This window comes from Pseudophryne corroboree, chromosome 1 (genome assembly GCF_028390025.1).
Source record: "Pseudophryne corroboree isolate aPseCor3 chromosome 1, aPseCor3.hap2, whole genome shotgun sequence".
NCBI lineage: Eukaryota > Metazoa > Chordata > Amphibia > Anura > Myobatrachidae > Pseudophryne > Pseudophryne corroboree.
The window spans coordinates 78,191,133-78,216,786 of NC_086444.1; the positions used below are offsets into that span (position 1 = coordinate 78,191,133).

The 25,654-nt window shown below is 48.3% G+C and overlaps 1 protein-coding gene across 3 annotated transcripts in view; it reads left to right on the forward strand.

The window, feature by feature from the left end:
• SPEF2 (sperm flagellar 2) overlaps positions 1–25,654 on the forward strand; it is an 853,267-nt gene that overhangs the window by 514,753 nt on the left and 312,860 nt on the right. For all 3 annotated transcript variants that reach the window (XM_063960786.1, XM_063960790.1, XM_063960798.1), the window contains 2 exons: positions 5,654–5,733; positions 13,899–14,088. In XM_063960786.1, the coding sequence (XP_063816856.1) occupies positions 5,654–5,733; positions 13,899–14,088 (270 nt within the window). The remainder of the gene's footprint in view (positions 1–5,653; positions 5,734–13,898; positions 14,089–25,654) is intronic.

Consider the following 25,654-nt stretch of genomic DNA (forward strand, 5'->3'; position numbering starts at 1 on the left):
ATCCAGTTCGAACTGTTGTCTGCCAGTTTCCCATCAGCTCATTCTAAGGTTGCATATATTATTGCCCTCCTCTCCGGTCAGGCTCTGGAGTGGGCATCACCATTATGGGAAAGAGGTGATCCTATCCTCTCTAATTACAAGGAGTTCGTATCATCCTTCCGGAGAATCTTTGACGAACCAGGCAGGACCACCTCAGCATCTTTGGAGATTCTCCGTCTACGTCAAAGTTTACGTCCTGTCAGTCAATATATTATTCAGTTTCGCATGTTGTCTTCAGAGTTAAACTGGAATGAGTAGGCCCTGATCGCCGCGTTTTGGAATGGACTTTCAGAGAGAATCAAGGATGATTTAACTATCCGGGATGTGCCAACTAAACTGGATGAATTGATTTCTCTCTGTAACAAACTTGACCTACGCTACAGGGAGCGAAGTTTATAGAAATCCAGGGCAGAGCGATCCAGTCCACGTTATCATCCTAGGCCTCGACAAGATTCTTCATCACAGTCTCCGGTAACGACAGAAGAACCTTTGCAGATTGGGCGCTCTCGCCTCACAGAGGAGGAACGACTTCGTCGTCGACAGGGTAACCTCTGCATGTACTGTGGGTCCTCCGAACATTTAGTTAAATTCTGCAAACTCCGACTGGGAAACTCTCGCTCCTAGCTTATTCAAGAGAGGTTAAGCTAGGAGTTACTTTAGAATCACGTTCTGGGAAAGAGCCGACCTTGTCTATTCAATTAGAAGTTCCAAGTTCTACAGTGAAAGTTTCAGCTCTCCTAGATTCCGGGGCAGCCGAGAACTTCATCTCCTCAGCCTTTGTCTTACGGTCTAAAGTTCAAACCATGCCTCTGGAAGCAGCAGTTGCTGTTACAGCAGTGGATGGAACTCGAATTCCAGATGGTATAATTACTCATCGAACCGTATGTCTCAAGATGAAAGTTGGTGTGTTCCATTCCGAATACGTCTCCTTCTACGTGATTCCCAAAGCCTCTCAAGATGTGATACTTGGTTTACCTTGGCTGCAGAAACATAATCCTCAACTTAATTGGCAAACCATGGAAGTCCTTTCGTGGGGTAAATCTTGTACCAAGGACTGTTTAGCCTCAATTGTACCTCTCCGGTCAATTAGCCTTCCCGACCTACCTCCGGTGTATCAATCCTTTGCGGATGTTTTCAGTAAACAAGCAGCAGACTCTCTACCTCCTCATCGCGAATGGGACTGTCCAATCGTCCTGGTTCCGGGTAAAACCCCTCCTAGGGGACGAATTTATCTGCTATCCATCCCAGAGACGCAAGCTATGTCTGATTATATACAGGAAAATCTAACCAAAGGATTTATCAGACCATCTTCTTCACCTGCAGGAGCCGGATTCTTTTTCGTTAAGAAGAAGGACGGTGGGTTACGACCATGCATAGATTACCGTGGACTCAATGAGATCACTGTGAAAAACAAGTACCCATTACCCTTAATTCCAGAATTATTTGATCGGGTAAAGGGAGCTACTGTGTTTACAAAATTGGATCTCCGAGGGGCCTACAATTTTATCCGCATCCGGGCAGGGGACGAGTGGAAGACTGCTTTTAATACCCGGGATGGGCATTACGAATACCTTGTAATGCCTTTTGGTCTTTGTAATGCACCTGCAGTTTTTCAAAGCTATGTGAATGAACTTTTTTGTGATCTTCTCTACAAGTGTCTAGTAGTGTACCTGGATGATATCCTAATATTCTCTAAGGATCTAAAATTTCACCGTCACCAAGTTAAAGAGGTACTGACACGTCTGAGGGAAAAATCAACTTTATTGTAAGTTAGAGAAGTGCACCTTTGAAGTATCTTCCATACCGTTCCTTGGTTACATCATTTCTGGATCAGAGCTATGTATGGATCCTGGTAAGGTACAAGCTATCCGAGATTGGTCCACTCCTACAATTCTCAAGGGGATTCAGCGATTTCTTGGCTTTGCTAATTTCTATAGGAGATTCATTAAGAATTATTCTTCGTTAGCTGCTCCCAACACAGCCCTAACTCGCAAGGGAGCAAATCCTACGAACTGGTCTTCTGAAGCAATCAAAGCCTTCTCTGATTTAAAGCAAGCCTTTGGGTCAGCACCCATTCTTCGACAGCCTGATTTGAATCGTCCCTTTCTACTAGAGGTGGATGCATCTACAGAAGCAGTAGGAGCTGTGTTGTCACAAGTCTTTGAAGATAAAAAGGTCCATCCCTGCGGATATTTCTCCCGTAAGTTCCTCCCGGCAGAACGTAATTATGCAATCGGTGAGCAAGAATTACTTGCCATCAAGTTGGCATTTGAGGAGTGGAGATACCTTCTAGAAGGAGCACAACATCGCATTACAGTTTATACTGATCATAAGAATCTTCTATATCTGCAGTCAGCTCAGTGCTTGAATCCACGACAAGCTAGATGGGCGCTTTTCTTCACACGATTCAATTTCAAGCTCACCTATCGACCAGGGTCTCAGAACAAAAAGGCAGATGCCCTTTCTCGGTCCTTTGCTTCTTCTGAATCAAATGATGCTACCACGAATCAAGCAATTGTGAATCCTACGTCCTTTTTAATGACTCGAACCTCTCCAGTTCCTCCGCCTGGCAAAACCTTTGTCGCCACAAATCTTCGTAAACGGCTGCTTACCTGGGCTCACTCCTCTTCCTTCATGGGTCATCCTGGGGTTCTAAAGACTCTCAAATTTATTCAACAGTCTTATTGGTGGCCACGTCTCAAAGCCGATGTCCAAGAGTTTATAGCAGCATGTCCTAAATGTGCCCAACATAAGAGTCCAAGAAGTTCTCCACCAGGGTTATTACATCCATTATCCATACCCAAACAACCATGGACTCATATCTCAATGGATTTCGTGACCGATCTACCTCCATCAAAAGGGTGAAATACCATTTGGGTGATAGTGGATCGATTTTCGAAAATGGCACATTTCATTCCATTAACTGGGTTACCATCAGCCCCTTTACTAGCCAGATTGTTCATCTCTGAAATCTTCAAGTTGCATGGCCTTCCTCGAGAGATCATCTCTGATCGGGGAACACAGTTTGTGGCCAAGTTTTGGAGGTCGCTTTGTTCATCTTTAAATGTCAAGTTGAATTTTTCTTCTGCATATCATCCTCAGACAGATGGACAAACTGAGAGAGTCAACCAAGACCTTGAAACATTTCTCCGGCTATATATATCGTCCTCACAGGATGACTGGGTTGACTACCTTCCATTGGCAGAATTTGCTCATAATAATCTCTTCCATTCATCTTCAGAATCTACGCCCTTTTATATTAACTTCGGCTTTCATCCTCGTGTGCCAGAGTTCCATCCATTGCCAGCCCTAGAGGTTCCAGCAGCAGATCAAGAACTTCAACGTCTATCTAGAATCTGGAGTTGTGTGCGTAAGTCGTTGGTCAAAACTTCCGCTCGTTATAAATCTTTCGCAGATAGAAAACGTAAAGCTGTACCGAATTACAAGGTGGGGGACCAAGTTTGGATTTCTACGCGCAATCTCAGGTTCAAAGTTCCTTCTAAGAAATTTGCTCCCAAGTTTATTGGTCCATTTCCCATTGTAAAGGTACTCAATCCTGTGTCATACAAAGTCAAGTTGCCACCATCTTTGAGAATTCCTAACGCCTTTCATACATCTTTATTGAAGCCTTTGATTCTCAATAAGTTTCGTACTACCCAGTCCAAATCTCCTAAAGTTGACTCTGTGCAAGATGAGGAATTTGAAGTTAAAGAGATTGTAGATTCACGTTCTCGATATGGACGTTTACAGTTTTTGGTCGACTGGAAGGGTTACGGTCCGGAGGAGAGATCCTGGGTTTTCTCTGAAGATGTTCATGCTCCAAGACTGGTACAGAAATACTTCTCCAAAAATCCTGATAAGGTTCAAAGGTGTTCGGAGACCACCCGTAGAAGAGGGGGTACTGTCACGAACCGGTCTCTCACCTTTGCGGGTTCTGGGGTTCATCCGTTGCCAGTGCGGTTGCTCGCGGTGCTGTGCGCCCGTGTGGGGACGCGGCATGATCAGTGGCACAGGTAATGCAGAGTCTGGGAACTGGGAGTGCGGGGACCAAATGGCCTAAGGCACTGCGGTGTGTCTGCTGTATAGGAGGTGGCCATGTTGGAGACCAAATAGGTAATACAGAGCACTTGTGAAAACACCTGTGGGCAGGTGTAAGCCAATCCCGTGCTTGTGCTGCCTTTAAGTAGGCTGGGATTATGTTACTCTGGGCCAGTGCTTTGTTGTATCAACGCTGTGCTCTAGCTCTGAGCTCTCTCCGTGCATTCCTGTGTGATTCCCGTGGTCCAGATATCGCCTCCGTTCCCAGAGGCCCGTCTGCAGCCTTCACTGCTAAAGATCCACCGGCTCTCCGCTGTGCTGTCAGTTAATTGCACACCTACTGGAAATAGCTGGATTCCCAGAGTCCTGCATGAGGTTACCTTGTCTGCCTGCCATCAACCATACAAAGTTTGGAGGATTCCACTACCCTCAGCTGTTCGTTTGTTCTACTCTGCATTTAACCCGTTCATCACCTGGTCATCTACTACAGTTTTCACAGTGATCTCCGGAACCCGCAAGTAACCCAATTCAGTACTTTTATTTTCTATGTTATCATAACAAGGATAATTCTTCACAGTCTCTCAGTTAACTCTCAAAACTTCATTGCAAATCCTTACAGTTATTTCTTCATGTCTGCATTACCCAGTTAAACACATTCTGCAGTTCAGCATCAAAGCTTGTTTGTATTTGGACAATTCAACATTTATCCATCAGCTTGTTTTATATACAGTTCCATGAACATTTCTTTTATTTGTCTTTGAGATTCTTCCTGCATATTATTTCTGCCATTCCTGCAATACTTCAGTATAATATGATGATTAACAACTTGTCATTCAACTCTTTACTGCATTGTTATTTTTAATAAATATATATAAAACGGAACTTTCTTCGTCCTCCCTGCTTTCTTCATACCCCAGCACCTACACCTGTGGTTGGTCCCGGGTTAACGGATTCACAAAAACACCCGGACCTGACAGACTATTAACAACAGTGTGCGGGCCACTCCTTACCAATTCACTCAAAAGAGTGTAAACATTATTTTATTAATACCTTTTTTTTCCCTACAGGTACCGCTACTTTATCTATAATCATTTTAAATATCACTTTCAGTACTTTAATTATATTTAGCGCTTTCCATTTACTTCATTAGACCCAAATAATACCCAGTAGTTCATACTTACCTTTAAGTTCTTCACTCCAGGAGGTGCGGCCGGCAGGTTATTGTGAATTGCTTAATCGTAAACCAGCCACTGCTGTGTGAGGCTGTGCTTTGTGGCATTAGGCAATGGGTACTATGCAGCAAATCACATTATCAAGCCCCCAGACTGTCCATTTCAATGTGGAAGTAGGCAGGGTGCTGAGGCTGATCTTCTCTCCCAGGAGTGTGGGAGAATTATCTCGGGATAGTAGGCAGGTATGGTACAATTGTGCTGTATTATCAGAGACTGGAATCTTCGCTAAAGACTACTGTGTAAGTTTTCTCTGAGCTCTTTCTGTAACATATTCCTGTATTGTCATTAGTTATAGAAAAGTGAAAGCTGTAAGCACTCATTTATAAACATTTTGATTTTTCCAGGCGGTTTACAATGAAATATCAAAATTTGAAAAATCAGTGAGAAAGGATGGGCTGAGTAATAACGTCACACCAAACGGGAGGTATGCTCTGCCATGTATTATTTACTGTGTGTATGCAAAGTGCACTAACAGGTGCAATAAACTGTAGAGCTATAGTAACACGTGGATAGCCCTGCAGCTTTTGCATTGCAATAACAGTCTTTGATACCTTAAATACCAGTGGTTCAGGGCTGATGTAATATTGCTCTACAGGGTACTTTTCTTCTCCAAAGCACTTTATCTGCAGCTTACAGTACATGTACTATGGTGTATGATTCACACATACTATACAGCAGATGTATCTAGTGAAGATTTTCAACCTGTGCATGCGCCACACCATGCTTGCGCACCTTAGTTGGTGGAGGCTAGGACCACGGCTGATTCTCTGGTTCCATGAAATGGGCATTTCTGGGTGTCAGCTGGGCCATAGTTACCTACTTTTCCTTTCTCCTCTCCCGGAGATGCAGCTGACCACTTTTTGGTGAGGGGCTGGACTCCTCACATCTTTAGTCCGCCAGTGAGCTATCTGAAAGTTGAAGATTGTCACACTTATAGCTTGTAGATCGCAATTGATGGGAAAAGTAGCAAACCCCTTTAGTGGAGCCTAGGCTCGATTCTATGGTGCATGCATTCTGGAAACAGTCTATCATGACATCAGCTGTGTGGCAACAGTGGCATCATAGCGTAATGTCACAATAGTGACTTAGCGGTGTATTCAAGAGCTGACAGCTCTTTATTCAATGCCGGGCCAACAGGTTTGGCCCGTTCACGACGGTATCAATCCGACTTTTTTTAAAGTCGGATTGACATTGTCGGAAAACGGGGCTAAAACCTGTCGGGTTTGGCCCCGCTTTCGATAATACACGTGGAGCCGCCGATCCGCATGTATTACAACAGTCTTCCAACAAGTTGGATTTCCCATCTTGTCGGAAGAAACGGCCTGTGGCCGGAAAGGCCCCAGCCACGTGGAAAATGGCCGCCGCGGCACTGAAGGGGTTAACCCCTAGTGCCCGGCGCCATTATCGGGACAATGGGCGCTTGGCGCCATATTTAAAATATTGTGGGCGCTAGGCGCCATGTTTGTACAAATGTTAAATAATGTATATAAATGATGTGCCGCGGCCCCGGACCTCTCCGGCGACCGCGGCAGTGAGGGCAGCCCCCGGCGCGCTGAGCAGAGTGTGCGCGCCGGGGGAGAGGTGAACCGCTGCAGCCGGGAGATCAGCTCCCGCTGCAGCGATCGGAGTGCGCCGCTGACCGCCAGGGTCCGGGAGCTCTGCTCCCGGCAACGGCAGCGGTGAGCACAGCCCCCCGGCGCACTGAGCTGTGTGTGCGCCGGGGGAGAAGGGTGAGCCGCTGCGGCTGGGAGCTCAGCTCCCGCTGCAGCGCGCTCTGGGGTTGCCTGTGCTGGGGGACGGGAGCTCTGCTCCCGGCGCCTCAGCACACTGGAGGCGGCCAGCCGCGGCAGCCGCGAGGCCACAGATCCAGCGCCGCATACAGGGGACTGGGCTAGCCGGCTCCCTGGCGGCGGGGGGATGACTAGGTTGGTGAGTGCTGGGGTCCGGGAGCTACGCTCCCGGCACCTCAGCGCTGCAACAGACAGAGCCACAGCAGCCCGGGACAAGTGTCCCGGGCCGCCGGGCTTCGGATCAGGGGGGGTGCGCCGCTCCGTGCGGCGAGGCTACAAAAATGAATGCCGCTCTGCGGGGGACAGGGAGCGCCAGCTCCCTGGACCCCAGAGGCAGGCTGGAGGATGGGGGAAGCCAGCCCCATACCTCCAGCGTTGAGAGGGAGAGCCCTAGCAGCCAGGCTGCAGGGCTAGGGGGGAGCCCAGCGCTGAGCGCTGGGCACAGTACTTAAAGGGGAATGTACAGTGTGTTTTAAATGAAATGTATTTAAAGGTAAATGCACTTACTTGGTTGTGTGTCCCAGGAGGGGGGAATCCATGGCTGTGCAGGCTGATGGATTCTCCCAGACCTTTTCCCCAAAAACTGAATACTTTCCCATCCAGCCTCACACTTGAAAGGGATATTGGGAGAGAGAGAAGAAGCTCAGCTTTGAAACAAGCTGAGTGGTTTTCTGGAGCTCCATGGAGATCACCCGTAGTGGCCCGGAAACCTGGACCGGGGAGCTAGGCTGCCCAGCTCTGGAGCCCAAATCCAGGCTGCAGGCAGTGGGCTAGGTCCCGGGCAGGTTTCTGGAAGTCAGTTTAGGAGGGAAAACTTCCCCCAGCCTAGACTGAACGGCACCGGGGCGTATCCTGATCCTCCAGGATGGGACAGTCAAAGGAGAACGACCACTCCCCACTATCCATAGAGAACAATGTTAGCTGTGCATGTGACCAAGGCATGCACAGCTCATGGGTAAACATTGATTGGTTGTACACCACAGGGCGGGCTTACCACCTGTGGTAATGTGTATTGGAGTCGGATAAAAGGAGGGCAGTTGCCCCATGGAAATTGTATTGTACCATCTTTATTCTGCTGAAACATCTTGTTGTATGGTGTTGCCCCTAGCAATAGGGAGGAGCCTTTTTAAAGGTTATTATTGAGCAAATAAACATCATTGCCTCAAGAAGATTGCTTCATCTTGTGACCTACAGGGTTATGCCAAACATAGCCCCGTCCTCCGGCTGTCCAGGGAAGCACCTAACGTCTCCAAGTTCCGCCTTCCGTCAGCTACCGGTAGAGGCCTAGCAAGTGGCTAGTGGGGATTCGTCAACACCACACAGGTGTGGTAAGGCAGTGCGTCGGCACATACAGAGCAGAACCGTGGTTCCAAACGCCACGGCAGGTTAGGAGTTTGGTGGTGACAGCATAAACCCGCCCACAACGCAGTGGGTGGAGTCAGTAACAGGCGGTTACTGACGGTAAGCGGGAATCCCCTATGTGGTCAGGCCTCGTGTGACTTGACCTTCCATTCTGTGCGCAGCCGATGGGACGCGAAAGCGGCGAGTGCTTTCGTATGGGACCGTCCTGTCACAGAAATTGGTGGCATAGCGGTGGGTGAATCCCAGGCGGCTTTTCATCACCCGATTGGAGAAGCCGAGTTACTCAGGAGAGGAGTAACTGCAGCGCAGGAGAACGCACAAGATGACGGACTTCAGCGGAACATCTAAGGGCGATCTGGAGATCGTGTGCCAGGAGAAGGGTGTGGATATCCCTTCCAACGCGTCCAGAAGCGTCATGAAGGCGGCGCTCATGAGCGTGGAGGAGTCCCATCGTGCGGAGGTGGAAAGCACTGACGGCGTCGGCATCGCAGAGGACGGCCCAACAGTGGACCTTCGTAAGGAACCGGTGAGACCCACAAGCCCCGCCCTCTCTCACAGCAGCAATGTTTCCCAGCAATCCCTAGCAGGGCCAGGATCCCAACGTCCCAGAAGGGGGGGCGGCCCGGATACCCTAGCAGATCGGCTAGCGGAATTGGGGGAAAGGGCAACGGAGCAAGAACGCATGCTTGTCATTCGGATGTGGCATGCGGAGCGGGCACCACAGGCCGTGGTACCCCGGGAGCCGTTGTCAGCTGTTGTACACAGATCGGGACGCGTTCAGTTTGCCAAGTTTTCAGACAGTGATGGGGACATTGATGGACATTTGCAAGTTTTTGAAAGGACTTGCAAACTACACGATTTACCCAAGTCGGAGTGGGTGAGACACCTTGTGCCCACTCTGCATGGAGAGGCATTGGAGGCCTATCGAGGAGTGGCCACGGAGGACTGTGGGAACTACGACGAAGTTGCGAAGGCCCTCCTCCAGCGATTCTTCATCACTCCAGAGTCTTACAGGAAGAAGTTCAGAGACTTGCCCAAGAATCCTAGCAGCACGCATGAGCAGTTCGCCACCCAGCTGCGGCAGTACGTGGTGAAGTGGGCGATGGATTCGGAAGCCACTACATGGGACGCACTGATTGACCTGATCTGCAGGGAGCAGTTCGACCACTCTCCACTGTCCATAGAGAACAATGTTAGCTGTACATGTGACCAAGGCATGCACAGCTCATGAGTAAACATTGATTGGTTGTACACTACTGGGCGGGCTTACCCCCTGTGGTAATGTGTATTGGAGTCGGATAAAAGGAGGGCAGTTGCCCCATGGAAATTGTATTGTACCATCTTTATTCTGCTGAAACATCTTGTTGTATGCTGTTGCCCCTAGCAATAGGGAGGAGCCTTTTTAAAGGTTATTATTGAGCAAATAAACATCATTGCCTCAAGAAGATTGCTTCATCTTGTGACCTACAGGGTTATGCCAAACATAGCCCCGTCCTCCGGCTATCCAGGGAAGCACCTAACGTCTCCAAGTTCCGCCTTCCGCCAGCTACCGGTAGAGGCCTAGCAAGTGGCTAGTGGGGATTCGTCAACACCACACAGGTGTGGTAAGGCAGTGCGTCGGCACATACAGAGCAGAACCGTGGTTCCAAACGCCACGGCAGGTTAGGAGTTTGGTGGTGGCAGCATAAACCCGCCCACAATGCAGTGGGTGGAGTCAGTAACAGGCGGTTACTGACGGTAAGCAGGAATCCCCTATGTGGTCAGGCCTCGTGTGACTTGACCTTCCATTCTGTGCGCAGCCGGCGGGACGCGAAAGCGGCGAGTGCTTTCGTACGGGACCGTCCTGTCACACGGCCCGACATTGAATAGGTTGGAACCCCTTCCGACCTCAATCAGTCGGAAACTGCCATCTTTCCAACAAGACGGCCATTTCCCACTCTTATTAGATGAGATTAGTGTTATTTGATATGACGACTCAGTCAGATACCTCAGAGAGTTCCTCACCTAACACAGGTTGCCAGACATGATGCCATCAGCATGTGATGTCATAATAGTGAGATAGTTTAGTCTGGGACCTTATTTAATAAAATTACATTCATTTTTAAATGGCTGCCGCCTGCCTGCCTCACCTGGATCCTTAATGGGCAGGATGAATAATCCAGGGAACGTGTGTGGTATGATATATTGACAGTCAGAATGTTGACATTCATCATGTAGGCAGTGATGGAATGCTGACATGTTAGAATGTCGACTTTTCATCCCTGGTTGCCCAGCGGTGACTTACCTTCTATAGATGACTGCAGCACATAGGCGTTTCTATCATGGGTGCAATGTGTATAATGCACACGGGTCCCCGGGTCCTTGAAGGACCACACCGCACACACTGCAGACATATTGCTTTAATACCATCCGGTGTCCCACAACAGGTGCAGCAGCTGCGGCAAAAAATCACTCCCTGAATGTCTGCCGCGCATGCACAATGGGTAAATAGTTTCCGGAACGTGATGGGTGCCATGTTTCCGGAGACCTGTGCGCGCGCAGTAGACTCCGTCACAATGCCGGAGCCTACGGCGCTGTGGAGTGGAGGGTGCCCACCCAGAGTTTGCACACAGGCCCCCTCCTCTCTTAAAACGCCCCTTCTGCAGCAGCTCCATATTCTGGGTTTCTGCCCTAACACTAATCCCTACCCTTAACCCTAACTCTCCCTCTAGTGCCTAACACTAATCCCTACCCTTAACCCTAACTCTCCCTCTAGTGCCTAACACTAATCTCCCCTTTACCCCTCCTCCGCAATCTATCCCTCAGCCTAACACTAATGTTGACAGCTCATCTGTCGACATTTTGAATGTTGACATTGTCAGTGTTAACCTTTTGACTACTTTCCCTTGGAACTAATGAACCAAAATGGCTGCCATCTTTATATCGTATACATGATTTCTGTATTTTATGCAAATCTAATGCTCTGTATTATGCTCATTGTATCTATAAAGCACCTTGAGTTCTATTGGTGAAAAGCAATACATTGAAAAAGAACTAAAGCCGCGCTTGTATGTGTGTTTTATTATCTCAATGATCAATGTAATATGCACTTTAAAATTTCATATAGCACTTAATGCATAAAAACAACAATACTACAATACTAATACATGATAAAATTCCCATTAGAGCAATTTCTCACCCACCGGTACTGTTAATTAATTGTATTAGTCCTTCTTTGAATGCCTGTTCCCTTATTGCTCCAGATTCCAGAAAGGTGTGTTTATATTGTACTAGGTGGCTCATCGCGCTCTACGTGCGCTCTTTACACCGTCGGAAGGGGCTACGCCCCCTTAACCTTTGCACGCCCTTTGGGTGTGCAACATTTTTATTTTATGGAGTCTTTGTGAGTGGTGAATTATAGCACGGACAAAGGGCGTGTGATGGTTAAGGGGCCGTAGCCCCTTGCGATGGCGTGAACATTGCACGCAGGGCATGATGAGTCACCTAGTAGGTGCTGAGGTTGGGGGATTTGTGGTTGGGGTAGGGTGTCCTGGGGCGCCGCGGGGGGGGAGGGGCGGGAGTACTGTGGGTGGGGGAGGGGCGGGGGGGCCGCGGTGGCGGGGGGGTGTTCCATGGGCAGGGTAGGGAGCCCGAAGGCGCCGCGGGTGGGGCAGGAGCAGGTGTAGGGTTGCCGCGGATGGGGGAGGGGGTCCGAGGGCGCTGCGGGTGGTGGAGATGCGGGGGTCTCGGGGGTGGGGCACTGTATTTACATCATACCATTCACACAGGATACACTGTACACATACCCCATGCACACACTACACTACACTACGCACACACACAATCTGCTGGAGCTGCAGCAGCAGCAGCGCTGTAGTAGAGCGTGCGGGGTGGGCTTGGTGGAGGGGTTGGTGGAGTGTTTCTGCCTGTGAAGGAGTAGAGGGTGGGGTGGTTGGTGAGGGGGTCAGGTGTGTTGGTGTGGCACATGTAGGAAGTGGGGGTCACGTCTTTGGGACTGTAGCATGTGCGGGTACTTGTGTGCTAACTTTCTACCTGCTGTAATGATTTGGCAGCTGAGAGAGCGAGCACCGGCTCTGCAGCAATGTGCTGTGTCCTGTATCAGTTCCGCAGCACATGGTCCGTCCCTTGCGAAGGCCGCGGTAGGTGAGTGTGTTGCGGGTCTGGCGCTCGTGTCCCCGGCGGTGTGGTTTAGCTATCAGCAGGCAGGCATAATTGCTATACTGTAGAGGAGCATGGTGTGACAGACGGAGCGGGCTCCGTCCGAACAGTAAGGGGGATCGGTGAGTGGGTGTTCCATTGCCGTCACGCTGAACATGTTATAGGCCGCCTGGCTGCCAACACGAACCCACCCCCCCCGTGTGTACAGTATGCGGCCGGAGGTGATACATGTGGGCGCGTTGCCTGGCGTGGGGTCTGGTACTCTGGAGAAGGTGCGGCGGGCGGCCACCTGCTGCTTCAAAATACCCACGCGTGAGTTCCCCTCCCTGCTGATGCTGGCAGGAACAGTTTCTGCTGTTACCACTGGCCATGGTCTAGGTAGTATCGGTGGGCATTTGTACCTGAATGTTCTGCTGGCTTTGGGCATGGTGTATCTCCGTCCAGATGCACTTGACTCCTCCCAGGTTTGTGACTCCGCCCAGCGTTATGGCCTGGCACAGAGTCACAGATCTGGGCTATTATATAGGAGATTCCAACACGAAAGGACTTGCCTTTTGCGGTAGATCCCTTTATAATTACCACAAGAGGAATGCTCTCCTAGGCCAAATGCGGATGTAGGATGGAGTCCTCAGGTCAATCACGGTTTGGGTTCTTGTCACCGTTTAGTAAATAGTAGGCAGGTTAATGTTCATGGTAATTAAGACACACACAAATCAAATGATAAAATTACTAATAAGGAGGCAGACCTATTTTAAATACCTTTTCAATAATTCTTTTAAAAATCTGATTTTATAAAGGATACAATTAATATTAATATTTTCAGCAGCCTGTAAATTAGTGTGACATAGGGGGACATGTACTAAGCAGTGATAAAAGTGGAGACATGAGCCAGTGGAGAAGCTGCCCATGGCAACCAATCAGCATTGATGTAACATTTATAATTTGCATACTATAAAAGTATACAGAGCAGCTGATTGGTTGCCATGGGCAACTTCTCCACTGACTCACTTCTCCACTTTTATCACTGCTTAGTACATGTCCCCCTATGTCACACTAATTGAAAGGGACATGAACACTAGGGAGGCCAATCCCGGAAACCGGGTCGGTGGGATCCTGGGATTTTGCACTAAACACCTCAGGATTTGAGTCCTGGGATTGGCGCTTCCAATTTTGGGATTTTTTAGATTGTGTTGCACATGCTCAAAACGGGACCTCACTGCAGCCGCTATCTGTGTAGTTTGCAGTAATCATTCTGTTTCAAAGTGTAACTATTATTCAGGAGTCCAATACTACAGAGAATAAGATCAACAGGTAGCATCAAATCACCTCTCTTACACCTGCATTCTGCTGATGATTATGTGAGAAAAATCCAGAAGAGGTTAGAGGAGGATACGGTGGCACGCGAGCAACGGGAGAAGAGACGGCGGAGAATCCTGATGGATCAGCTTATCGCTCATGAGTCACAAGAGGTAACGGCGTGTTGCCTTCCTTCTTTATTATACAGCTGTATATGTGAGATAATGCCACCTGCATTATACGTTACATAGGACCTAATGACTCTGTGCTTTATTATTACATGGATATTAGAAGTCTTTAAATAGGTAAAGTAACTTCCTACAATCTAAACTGTTTTGAATATGCTTCAAATATACATCAAGTTGGGAACATAGAACCTCATTCAGGTTGGATGGCAAATCGAGATCCAACCTGAATTTCTGCAATCGACTGGCGGGCGCATGTGCAGGGTCCGTCCTGCGCATGCACCCGCATTTTCTGCGGGTGACCTGCAGTAAATGCGAATGTCTCTGCCTGATTAACAGGTGGAAACGGAGCGTTGCAGTGGCAGCAGCAGGGAAACAGGGGCATGGTGGCGTAACTGGGGGTGGCGTGGGCGTTATCAGGACAGCTGCGGGCCTCCTACCGTCACAGACAGGCAGCGCCGGCAGGCTTCCCTAATTTCTGCAACTGCGCACTAATTGCGGCACAATTGCAATGAATGCTTGTTTGCAGGGGGGCGGTTACCATGCTGGGCGACCCCCAGCATGTGAGACAAAGGATTGCAAATTCTGCTAAAAAGCAGAATTTGCAATTCTTACTGAATAGGGTCCATAGTGCACCAAGCACATAGCCAGATTAAGGGGAGGGCGGAGGGCATACTGTACCCCGGGCCCCCCTGCCAGAGGACACTGATGTTAATAACTTTCCCTCTTATGTAGAACCAGAATGCGAGCAGGACAGTATCCAGTGCAGGCAGAAGCACAGGAGTATCAGGTTTCATGACCTACCCAGTGACCTAGGGATCCCAGCTTCTCCTCCTCCCTGCCGGGTGTCTGGGTCCTGTGTAACCAGTAGTACAGAGGCTGATACTATTCTTGCATGTAACAAAATAATTTATAGATTTTATTTTTCTATGTGTATTTTAAGTAGTGATGTGCACCGGAAATTTTTCGGGTTTTGTGTTTTTTGGTTTTGGATTAGGTTCCGCGGCCGTGTTTTGGATTCGGACGTGTTTTGGCAAAACCTCCCTGAAAATTTTTTGTCGGATTCGGGTGTGTTTTGGATTCGGGTGTTTTTTTACAAAAAACCCTCAAAAACAGCTTAAATCATAGAATTTGGGGGTCATTTTGATCCCATAGTATTATTAACCTCAATAACCATAATTTACACTCATTTTCAGCCTATTCTGAACACCTCACACCTCACAATATTATTTTTAGTCCTAAAATTTGCACCAAGGTCGCTGGATGGCTAAGCTAAGCGACACAAGTGGCCGGCACAAACACCTGGCCCAACTAGGAGTGGCACTGCAGTGTCAGGCAGGATGGCACTTCAAAAAAATAGTCCCCAAACAGCACATGATGCAAAGAAAAAAAGAGGCGCAATGAGGTAGCTGTGTGACTAAGCTAAGCGACCCAAGTGGCCGACACAAACACCTGGCCCATCTAGGAGTGGCACTGCAGTGTCAGACAGGATGGCACTTCAAAAAAATAGTCCCCAAACAGCACATAATGCAAAGAAAAAAGAGGCGCCATGAGGTAGCTGTGTGACTAAGCTAAGCGACCCAAGTGGCCGACACAAACACCTGGCCCATCTAGGAGTGGCACTGCAGTGTCAGACAGGATGGCACTTCAAAAAAATAGTCCCCAAACAGCACATGATGCAAAGAAAAAAAGAGGCGCACCAAGGTCGCTGTGTTACTAAGCTAAGCGACAAAAGTGGCCGACACAAACACCTGGCCCATCTAGGAGTGGCACTAGAGATGAGCGCCTGAAATTTTTCGGGTTTTGTGTTTTGGTTTTGGGTTCGGTTCCGCGGCCGTGTTTTGGGTTCGAACGCGTTTTGGCAAAACCTCACCGAATTTTTTTTGTCGGATTCGGGTGTGTTTTGGATTCGGGTGTTTTTTTCAAAAAACACTAAAAAACAGCTTAAATCATAGAATTTGGGGGTCATTTTGATCCCAAAGTATTATTAACCTCAAAAACCATAATTTACACTCATTTTCAGTCTATTCTGAATACCTCACACCTCACAATATTATTTTTAGTCCTAAAATTTGCACCGAGGTCGCTGTGTGAGTAAGATAAGCGACCCTAGTGGCCGACACAAACACCGGGCCCATCTAGGAGTGGCACTGCAGTGTCACGCAGGATGTCCCTTCCAAAAAACCCTCCCCAAACAGCACATGACGCAAAGAAAAAAAGAGGCGCAATGAGGTAGCTGTGTGAGTAAGATTAGCGACCCTAGTGGCCGACACAAACACCGGGCCCATCTAGGAGTGGCACTGCAGTGTCACGCAGGATGGCCCTTCCAAAAAACCCTCCCCAAACAGCACATGACGCAAAGAAAAAAAGAGGCGCAATGAGGTAGCTGTGTGAGTAAGATTAGCGACCCTAGTGGCCGACACAAACACCGGGCCCATCTAGGAGTGGCACTGCAGTGTCACGCAGGATGTCCCTTCCAAAAAACCCTCCCCAAACAGCACATGACGCAAAGAAAAAAAGAGGCGCAATGAGGTAGCTGTGTGAGTAAGATTAGCGACCCTAGTGGCCGACACAAACACCGGGCCCATCTAGGAGTGGCACTGCAGTGTCACGCAGGATGTCCCTTCCAAAAAACCCTCCCCAAACAGCACATGACGCAAAGAAAAAAAGAGGCGCAATGAGGTAGCTGACTGTGTGAGTAAGATTAGCGACCCTAGTGGCCGACACAAACACCGGGCCCATTTAGGAGTGGCACTGCAGTGTCACGCAGGATGTCCCTTCCAAAAAACCCTCCCCAATCAGCACATGATGCAAAGAAAAAGAAAAGAAAAAAGAGGTGCAAGATGGAATTGTCCTTGGGCCCTCCCACCCACCCTTATGTTGTATAAACAAAACAGGACATGCACACTTTAACCAACCCATCATTTCAGTGACAGGGTCTGCCACACGACTGTGACTGATATGACGGGTTGGTTTGGACCCCCCCAAAAAAGAAGCAATTAATCTCTCCTTGCACAAACTGGCTCTACAGAGGCAAGATGTCCACCTCATCATCACCCTCCGATATATCACCGTGTACATCCCCCTCCTCACAGATTATCAATTCGTCCCCACTGGAATCCACCATCTCAGCTCCCTGTGTACTTTGTGGAGGCAATTGCTGCTGGTCAATGTCTCCGCGGAGGAATTGATTATAATTCATTTTAATGAACATCATCTTCTCCACATTTTCTGGATGTAACCTCGTACGCCGATTGCTGACAAGGTGAGCGGCGGCACTAAACACTCTTTCGGAGTACACACTTGTGGGAGGGCAACTTAGGTAGAATAAAGCCAGTTTGTGCAAGGGCCTCCAAATTGCCTCTTTTTCCTGCCAGTATAAGTACGGACTGTGTGACGTGCCTACTTGGATGCGGTCACTCATATAATCCTCCACCATTCTATCAATGTTGAGAGAATCATATGCAGTGACAGTAGACGACATGTCCGTAATCGTTGTCAGGTCCTTCAGTCCGGACCAGATGTCAGCATCAGCAGTCGCTCCAGACTGCCCTGCATCACCGCCAGCGGGTGGGCTCGGAATTCTGAGCCTTTTCCTCGCACCCCCAGTTGCGGGAGAATGTGAAGGAGGAGATGTTGACAGGTCGCGTTCCGCTTGACTTGACAATTTTGTCACCAGCAGGTCTTTCAACCCCAGCAGACTTGTGTCTGCCGGAAAGAGAGATCCAAGGTAGGCTTTAAATCTAGGATCGAGCACGGTGGCCAAAATGTAGTGCTCTGATTTCAACAGATTGACCACCCGTGAATCCTTGTTAAGCGAATTAAGGGCTCCATCCACAAGTCCCACATGCCTAGCGGAATCGCTCCGTGTTAGCTCCTCCTTCAATGTCTCCAGCTTCTTCTGCAAAAGCCTGATGAGGGGAATGACCTGACTCAGGCTGGCAGTGTCTGAACTGACTTCACGTGTGGCAAGTTCAAAGGGCATCAGAACCTTGCACAACGTTGAAATCATTCTCCACTGCGCTTGAGACAGGTGCATTCCACCTACTATATCGTGCTCAATTGTATAGGCTTGAATGGCCTTTTGCTGCTCCTCCAACCTCTGAAGCATATAGAGGGTTGAATTCCACCTCGTTACCACTTCTTGCTTCAGATGATGGCAGGGCAGGTTCAGTAGTTTTTGGTGGTGCTCCAGTCTTCTGTACGTGGTGCCTGTACGCCGAAAGTGTCCCGCAATTCTTCTGGCCACCGACAGCATCTCTTGCACGCCCCTGTCGTTTTTTAAAAAATTCTGCACCACCAAATTCAAGGTATGTGCAAAACATGGGACGTGCTGGAATTTGCCCATATTTAATGCACACACAATATTGCTGGCGTTGTCCGATGCCACAAATCCACAGGAGAGTCCAATTGGGGTAAGCCATTCCGCGATGATCTTCCTCAGTTGCCGTAAGAGGTTTTCAGCTGTGTGCGTATTCTGGAAAGCGGTGATACAAAGCGTAGCCTGCCTAGGAAAGAGTTGGCGTTTGCGAGATGCTGCTACTGGTGCCGCCGCTGCTGTTCTTGCGGCGGGAGTCCATACATCTACCCAGTGGGCTGTCACAGTCATATAGTCCTGACCCTGCCCTGCTCCACTTGTCCACATGTCCGTGGTTAAGTGGACATTGGGTACAACTGCATTTTTTAGGACACTGGTGAGTCTTTTTCTGACGTCCGTGTACATTCTCGGTATCGCCTGCCTAGAGAAGTGGAACCTAGATGGTATTTGGTAACGGGGGCACACTGCCTCAATAAATTGTCTAGTTCCCTGTGAACTAACGGCGGATACCGGACGCACGTCTAACACCAACATAGTTGTCAAGGCCTCAGTTATCCGCTTTGCAGTAGGATGACTGCTGTGATATTTCATCTTCCTCGCAAAGGACTGTTGAACAGTCAATTGCTTACTGGAAGTAGTACAAGTGGGCTTACGACTTCCCCTCTGGGATGACCATCGACTCCCAGCGGCAACAACAGCAGCGCCAGCAGCAGTAGGCGTTACACGCAAGGATGCATCGGAGGAATCCCAGGCAGGAGAGGACTCGTCAGAATTGCCAGTGACATGGCCTGCAGGACTATTGGCATTCCTGGGGAAGGAGGAAATTGACACTGAGGGAGTTGGTGGGGTGGTTTGCGTGAGCTTGGTTACAAGAGGAAGGGATTTACTGGTCAGTGGACTGCTTCCGCTGTCACCCAAAGTTTTTGAACTTGTCACTGACTTATTATGAATGCGCTGCAGGTGACGTATAAGGGAGGATGTTCCGAGGTGGTTAACGTCCTTACCCCTACTTATTACAGCTTGACAAAGGGAACACACGGCTTGACACCTGTTGTCCGCATTTCTGGTGAAATACCTCCACACCGAAGAGCTGATTTTTTTGGTATTTTCACCTGGCATGTCAACGGCCATATTCCTCCCACGGACAACAGGTGTCTCCCCGGGTGCCTGACTTAAACAAACCACCTCACCATCAGAATCCTCCTGGTCAATTTCCTCCCCAGCGCCAGCAACACCCATATCCTCCTCATCCTGGTGTACTTCAACACTGACATCTTCAATCTGACTATCAGGAACTGGACTGCGGGTGCTCCTTCCAGCACTTGCAGGGGGCGTGCAAATGGTGGAAGGCGCATGCTCTTCACGTCCAGTGTTGGGAAGGTCAGGCATCGCAACCGACACAATTGGACTCTCCTTGTGGATTTGGGATTTCGAAGAATGCACAGTTCTTTGCTGTGCTGCTTTTGCCAGCTTGAGTCTTTTCATTTTTCTAGCGAGAGGCTGAGTGCTTCCATCCTCATGTGAAGCTGAACCACTAGCCATGAACATAGGCCAGGGCCTCAGCCGTTCCTTGCCACTCCGTGTCGTAAATGGCATATTGGCAAGTTTACGCTTCTCCTCCGACAATTTTATTTTAGGTTTTGGAGTCCTTTTTTTTCTGATATTTGGTGTTTTGGATTTGACATGCTCTGTACTATGACATTGGGCATCGGCCTTGGCAGACGACGTTGCTGGCATTTCATCGTCTCGGCCATGACTAGTGGCAGCAGCTTCAGCACGAGGTGGAAGTGGATCTTGATCTTTCCCTAATTTTGGAACCTCAACATTTTTGTTCTCCATATTTTAATAGGCACAACTAAAAGGCACCTCAGGTAAACAATGGAGATGGATACTAGTATACAATTATGGACTGCCTGCCGAGTGCAGACACAGAGGTAGCCACAGCCGTGAACTACCGTACTGTACTGTGTCTGCTGCTAATATAGACTGGTTGATAAAGAGATAGTATACTCGTAACTAGTATGTATGTATAAAGAAAGAAAGAAAAACCACGGTTAGGTGGTATATACAATTATGGACGGGCTGCCGAGTGCCGACACAGAGGTAGCCACAGCCGTGAACTACCGCACTGTACTGTGTCTGCTGCTAATATATAGACTGGTTGATAAAGAGATAGTATACTCGTAACTAGTATGTATGTATAAAGAAAGAAAAAAAAACCACGGTTAGGTGGTATATACAATTATGGACGGGCTGCCGAGTGCCGACACAGAGGTAGCCACAGCCGTGAACTACCGCACTGTACTGTGTCTGCTGCTAATATAGACTGGTTGATAAAGAGATAGTATACTCGTAACTAGTATGTATGTATAAAGAAAGAAAAAAAAACCACGGTTAGGTGGTATATACAATTATGGACGGGCTGCCGAGTGCCGACACAGAGGTAGCCACAGCCGTGAACTACCGCACTGTACTGTGTCTGCTGCTAATATATAGACTGGTTGATAAAGAGATAGTATACTCGTAACTAGTATGTATGTATAAAGAAAGAAAAAAAAACCACGGTTAGGTGGTATATACAATTATGGACGGGCTGCCGAGTGCCGACACAGAGGTAGCCACAGCTGTGAACTACCGCACTGTACTGTGTCTGCTGCTAATATATAGACTGGTTGATAAAGAGATAGTATACTCGTAACTAGTATGTATGTATAAAGAAAGAAAAAAAAACCACGGTTAGGTGGTATATACAATTATGGACGGGCTGCCGAGTGCCGACACAGAGGTAGCCACAGCCGTGAACTACCGCACTGTACTGTGTCTGCTGCTAATATAGACTGGTTGATAAAGAGATAGTATACTCGTAACTAGTATGTATGTATAAAGAAAGAAAAAAAAAAACCACGGTTAGGTGGTATATACAATTATGGACGGGCTGCCGAGTGCCGACACAGAGGTAGCCACAGCCGTGAACTACCGCACTGTACTGTGTCTGCTGCTAATATAGACTGGTTGATAAAGAGATAGTATACTCGTAACTAGTATGACTATAAAGAAAGAAAAAAAAACCACGGTTAGGTGGTATATACAATTATGGACGGGCTGCCGAGTGCCGACACAGAGGTAGCCACAGCCGTGAACTACCGCACTGTACTGTGTCTGCTGCTAATATATAGACTGGTTGATAAAGAGATAGTATACTCGTAACTAGTATGTATGTATAAAGAAAGAAAAAAAAACCACGGTTAGGTGGTATATACAATTATGGACGGGCTGCCGAGTGCCGACACAGAGGTAGCCACAGCCGTGAACTACCGCACTGTACTGTGTCTGCTGCTAATATAGACTGGTTGATAAAGAGATAGTATACTCGTAACTAGTATGTATGTATAAAGAAAGAAAAAAAAACCACGGTTAGGTGGTATATACAATTATGGACGGGCTGCCGAGTGCCGACACAGAGGTAGCCACAGCCGTGAACTACCGCACTGTACTGTGTCTGCTGCTAATATATAGACTGGTTGATAAAGAGATAGTATACTCGTAACTAGTATGTATGTATAAAGAAAGAAAAAAAAACCACGGTTAGGTGGTATATACAATTATGGACGGGCTGCCGAGTGCCGACACAGAGGTAGCCACAGCCGTGAACTACCGCACTGTACTGTGTCTGCTGCTAATATATAGACTGGTTGATAAAGAGATAGTATACTCGTAACTAGTATGTATGTATAAAGAAAGAAAGAAAAACCACGGTTAGGTGGTATATACAATTATGGACGGGCTGCCGAGTGCCGACACAGAGGTAGCCACAGCCGTGAACTACCGCACTGTACTGTGTCTGCTGCTAATATAGACTGGTTGATAAAGAGATAGTATACTCGTAACTAGTATGTATGTATAAAGAAAGAAAAAAAAACCACGGTTAGGTGGTATATACAATTATGGACGGGCTGCCGAGTGCCGACACAGAGGTAGCCACAGCCGTGAACTACCGCACTGTACTGTGTCTGCTGCTAATATAGACTGGTTGATAAAGAGATAGTATACTCGTAACTAGTATGTATGTATGTATAAAGAAAGAAAAAAAAACCACGGTTAGGTGGTATATACAATTATGGACGGGCTGCCGAGTGCCGACACAGAGGTAGCCACAGCCGTGAACTACCGCACTGTACTGTGTCTGCTACTAATATAGACTGGTTGATAAAGAGATAGTATACTACTAATATTATATATACTGGTGGTCAGGTCACTGGTCACTAGTCACACTGGCAGTGGCACTCCTGCAGCAAAAGTGTGCACTGTTTAATTTTAATATAATATTATGTACTCCTGGCTCCTGCTATAACCTATAACTGGCACTGCAGTGCTCCCCAGTCTCCCCCACAATTATAAGCTGTGTGAGCTGAGCACAGTCAGATATATATATACATTGATGCAGCACACTGGGCTGAGCAGTGCACACAGATATGGTATGTGACTGAGTCACTGTGTGTATCGTTTTTTTCAGGCAGAGAACGGATATATTAAATAAAACAAACAACTGCACTGTCTGGTGGTCACTGTGGTCGTCAGTCACTAAACTCTGCACTCTCTTCTACAGTATCACAGCCTCAGGTCAATCTCTCTCTCTCTCTCTCAACCCTAATCTAAATGGAGAGGACGCCAGCCACGTCCTCTCCCTATCAATCTCAATGCACGTGTGAAAATGGCGGCGACGCGCGGCTCCTTATATAGAATCCGAGTCTCGCGAGAATCCGACAGCGTCATGATGACGTTCGGGCGCGCTCGGGTTAACCGAGCAAGGCGGGAGGATCCGAGTCTGCTCGGACCCGTGAAAAAAACATGAAGTTCGTGCGGGTTCGGATTCAGAGAAACCGAACCCGCTCATCTCTAAGTGGCACTGCAGTGTCAGACAGGATGGCACTTCAAAAAAATAGTCCCCAAACAGCACATGATGCAAAGAAAAAAAGAGGCGCAATGAGGTAGCTGTGTGACTAAGCTAAGCGACCCAAGTGGCCGACACAAACACCTGGCCCATCTAGGAGTGGCACTGCAGCGTCAGACAGGATGGCACTTCAAGAAAATAGTCCCCAAACAGCACATGATGCAAAGAAAAAAAGAGGCGCACCAAGGTCGCTGTGTTACTAAGCTAAGCGACAAAAGTGGCCGACACAAACACCTGGCCCATCTAGGAGTGGCACTGCAGTGTCAGACAGGATGGCACTTCAAAAAAATAGTCCCCAAACAGCACATGATGCAAAGAAAAAAAGAGGCGCAATGAGGTAGCTGTGTGACTAAGCTAAGCGACCCAAGTGGCCGACACAAACACCTGGCCCATCTAGGAGTGGCACTGCAGCGTCAGACAGGATGGCACTTCAAAAAAATAGTCCCTGTCAGATTGTGTTTGGTCTGTGTCCCCGGAGGGGGCGCTAGTGGGTCAGTGGAGGTAGGAGGAAAGAAACGAGGAGGTTGTATCACGTTCTTGCGCATGAGCGCAATGGTATTTTATTAGCAGATAAGTTTTAAACAGAAATGCAGCAGAAATAATAATATCAGATGAGAAAGTCAAATACTTGGAATGATAACAAATAGTCTATGGCAATGGATGATAGGTGACTTGAGAAATCATATCCGGAAATAAAACAACAGAATGAATGTCAATGAAATGATTCTGGTTTGGGAACCAGAGCAGGGTTTTAAAACAGAGAACTAAGGCAGTAAATGGATATTGCAAACCTGAGCATAAGCAGGAGACCAACTCACAGTGCAGGTGATGAGGCACTGGCAGCAGCAAGCTGTGTCACAGGTGGAGGAATGAACACACCTGGAGTTTAGTCTTCAACTGCAGGCTGAAGCACACAAGGTGGTGATGAGTGTGAAGCCCAATGCAGGTTGCTGGTATTGCTGAGCCTTGAAGTTCCACGGGAGCAAGCAGAATCACCAGGAGTATAAGTTCTTAGCAGAGAACCAGGAACTCAGGAGAAACAGGAGCCGATCCTTTCATGCAGGTTGTCAGAATGACACGAAGTCCAGGATGCCTGTGAGGTGAAACTGTAGCCTCCTATATACCCCATGGTGTGCAGGGATTGGATGGAGGAAAGGACAGTGGGTGCGGCCACGCACCGGATTGGCCGCAGTATACTAGCTGTTTGGAAACTGTCATGGCGGCGCCCACGCCGCGGCCCAGCGGGGACGCGGCGCGCACACGCCCGCTGGCTCAGGAGTGTTCCCAGGACCTTGATGATGTCCCATGGCAGGGGCATAGGCGACAGGTGACCGCAGGGAACCAGGACGGAGTCCGCAGCGGCGGACGGATGCCAGTCTGGTAAGTCGATTCCTGACAGTACCCCCTCCTTTAGGGGTGGACACCGAACACCCACGTGGTTTGGAGGGATGAGTGCTGTGGAAGACACGGACCAACCTAGGAGCATGGACATCAGATGAATTCACCCAGCTTCTCTCCTCTGGGCCATAACCGAACCAATCGACCAGGTACTGGAGACGTCCATACCGGCAACGAGAGTCCAGAATCTTGTTGATCTCAAATTCCACGCCCCGCTGAGTTCGAACCTTGGGACCTACTGGAAGAGTATTCTGAAAGCGGTTTAGGATTAGAGGTCTGAGGAGAGAAATGTGAAAGGCATTAGAAATACGAAGTGAAGGTGGTAATTTCAACTTGTAAGCCACTGGGTTGATGACACTCTCAATAGGGTAAGGACCAATGAAGCGTGGTGCAAACTTCATGGATGGGACCCTGAGACGAAGGTTGCGGGTTGATAACCAAACCCTGTCCCCCGGTTTCAAATGGGGAACCGCACGTCTCTTGCGGTCGGCGTAGATCTTGTATCGACTGGAGGCTTTTTTGAGGGAAACATGAATTCTTTTCCAAATGGAGAAAAACTGAGTCAGAGCAGTAGTGGCAGCAGGAACATCCAAGTGAGGGAGTTCTTGGAATTCAGGTACTCGGGGATGTTGCCCGTAGACTGCAAAGAATGGTGTCGTGTCTGTAGCAGTGTGGTAACGAAAGTTATGGGCAAACTCGGCCCATGGGAGCAGATTGAACCAATCATCCTGGGAGGATGTCACATATAACCTTAGAAAAGTCTCAAGTTCTTGATTGACTCTCTCTGTCTGCCCATTCGTCTGAGGATGGTATGATGACGAGAATTTCAATTTTATCTGCATGGCAGAACAGAGGGCCCTCCAAAACCTCGCTACAAACTGTACCCC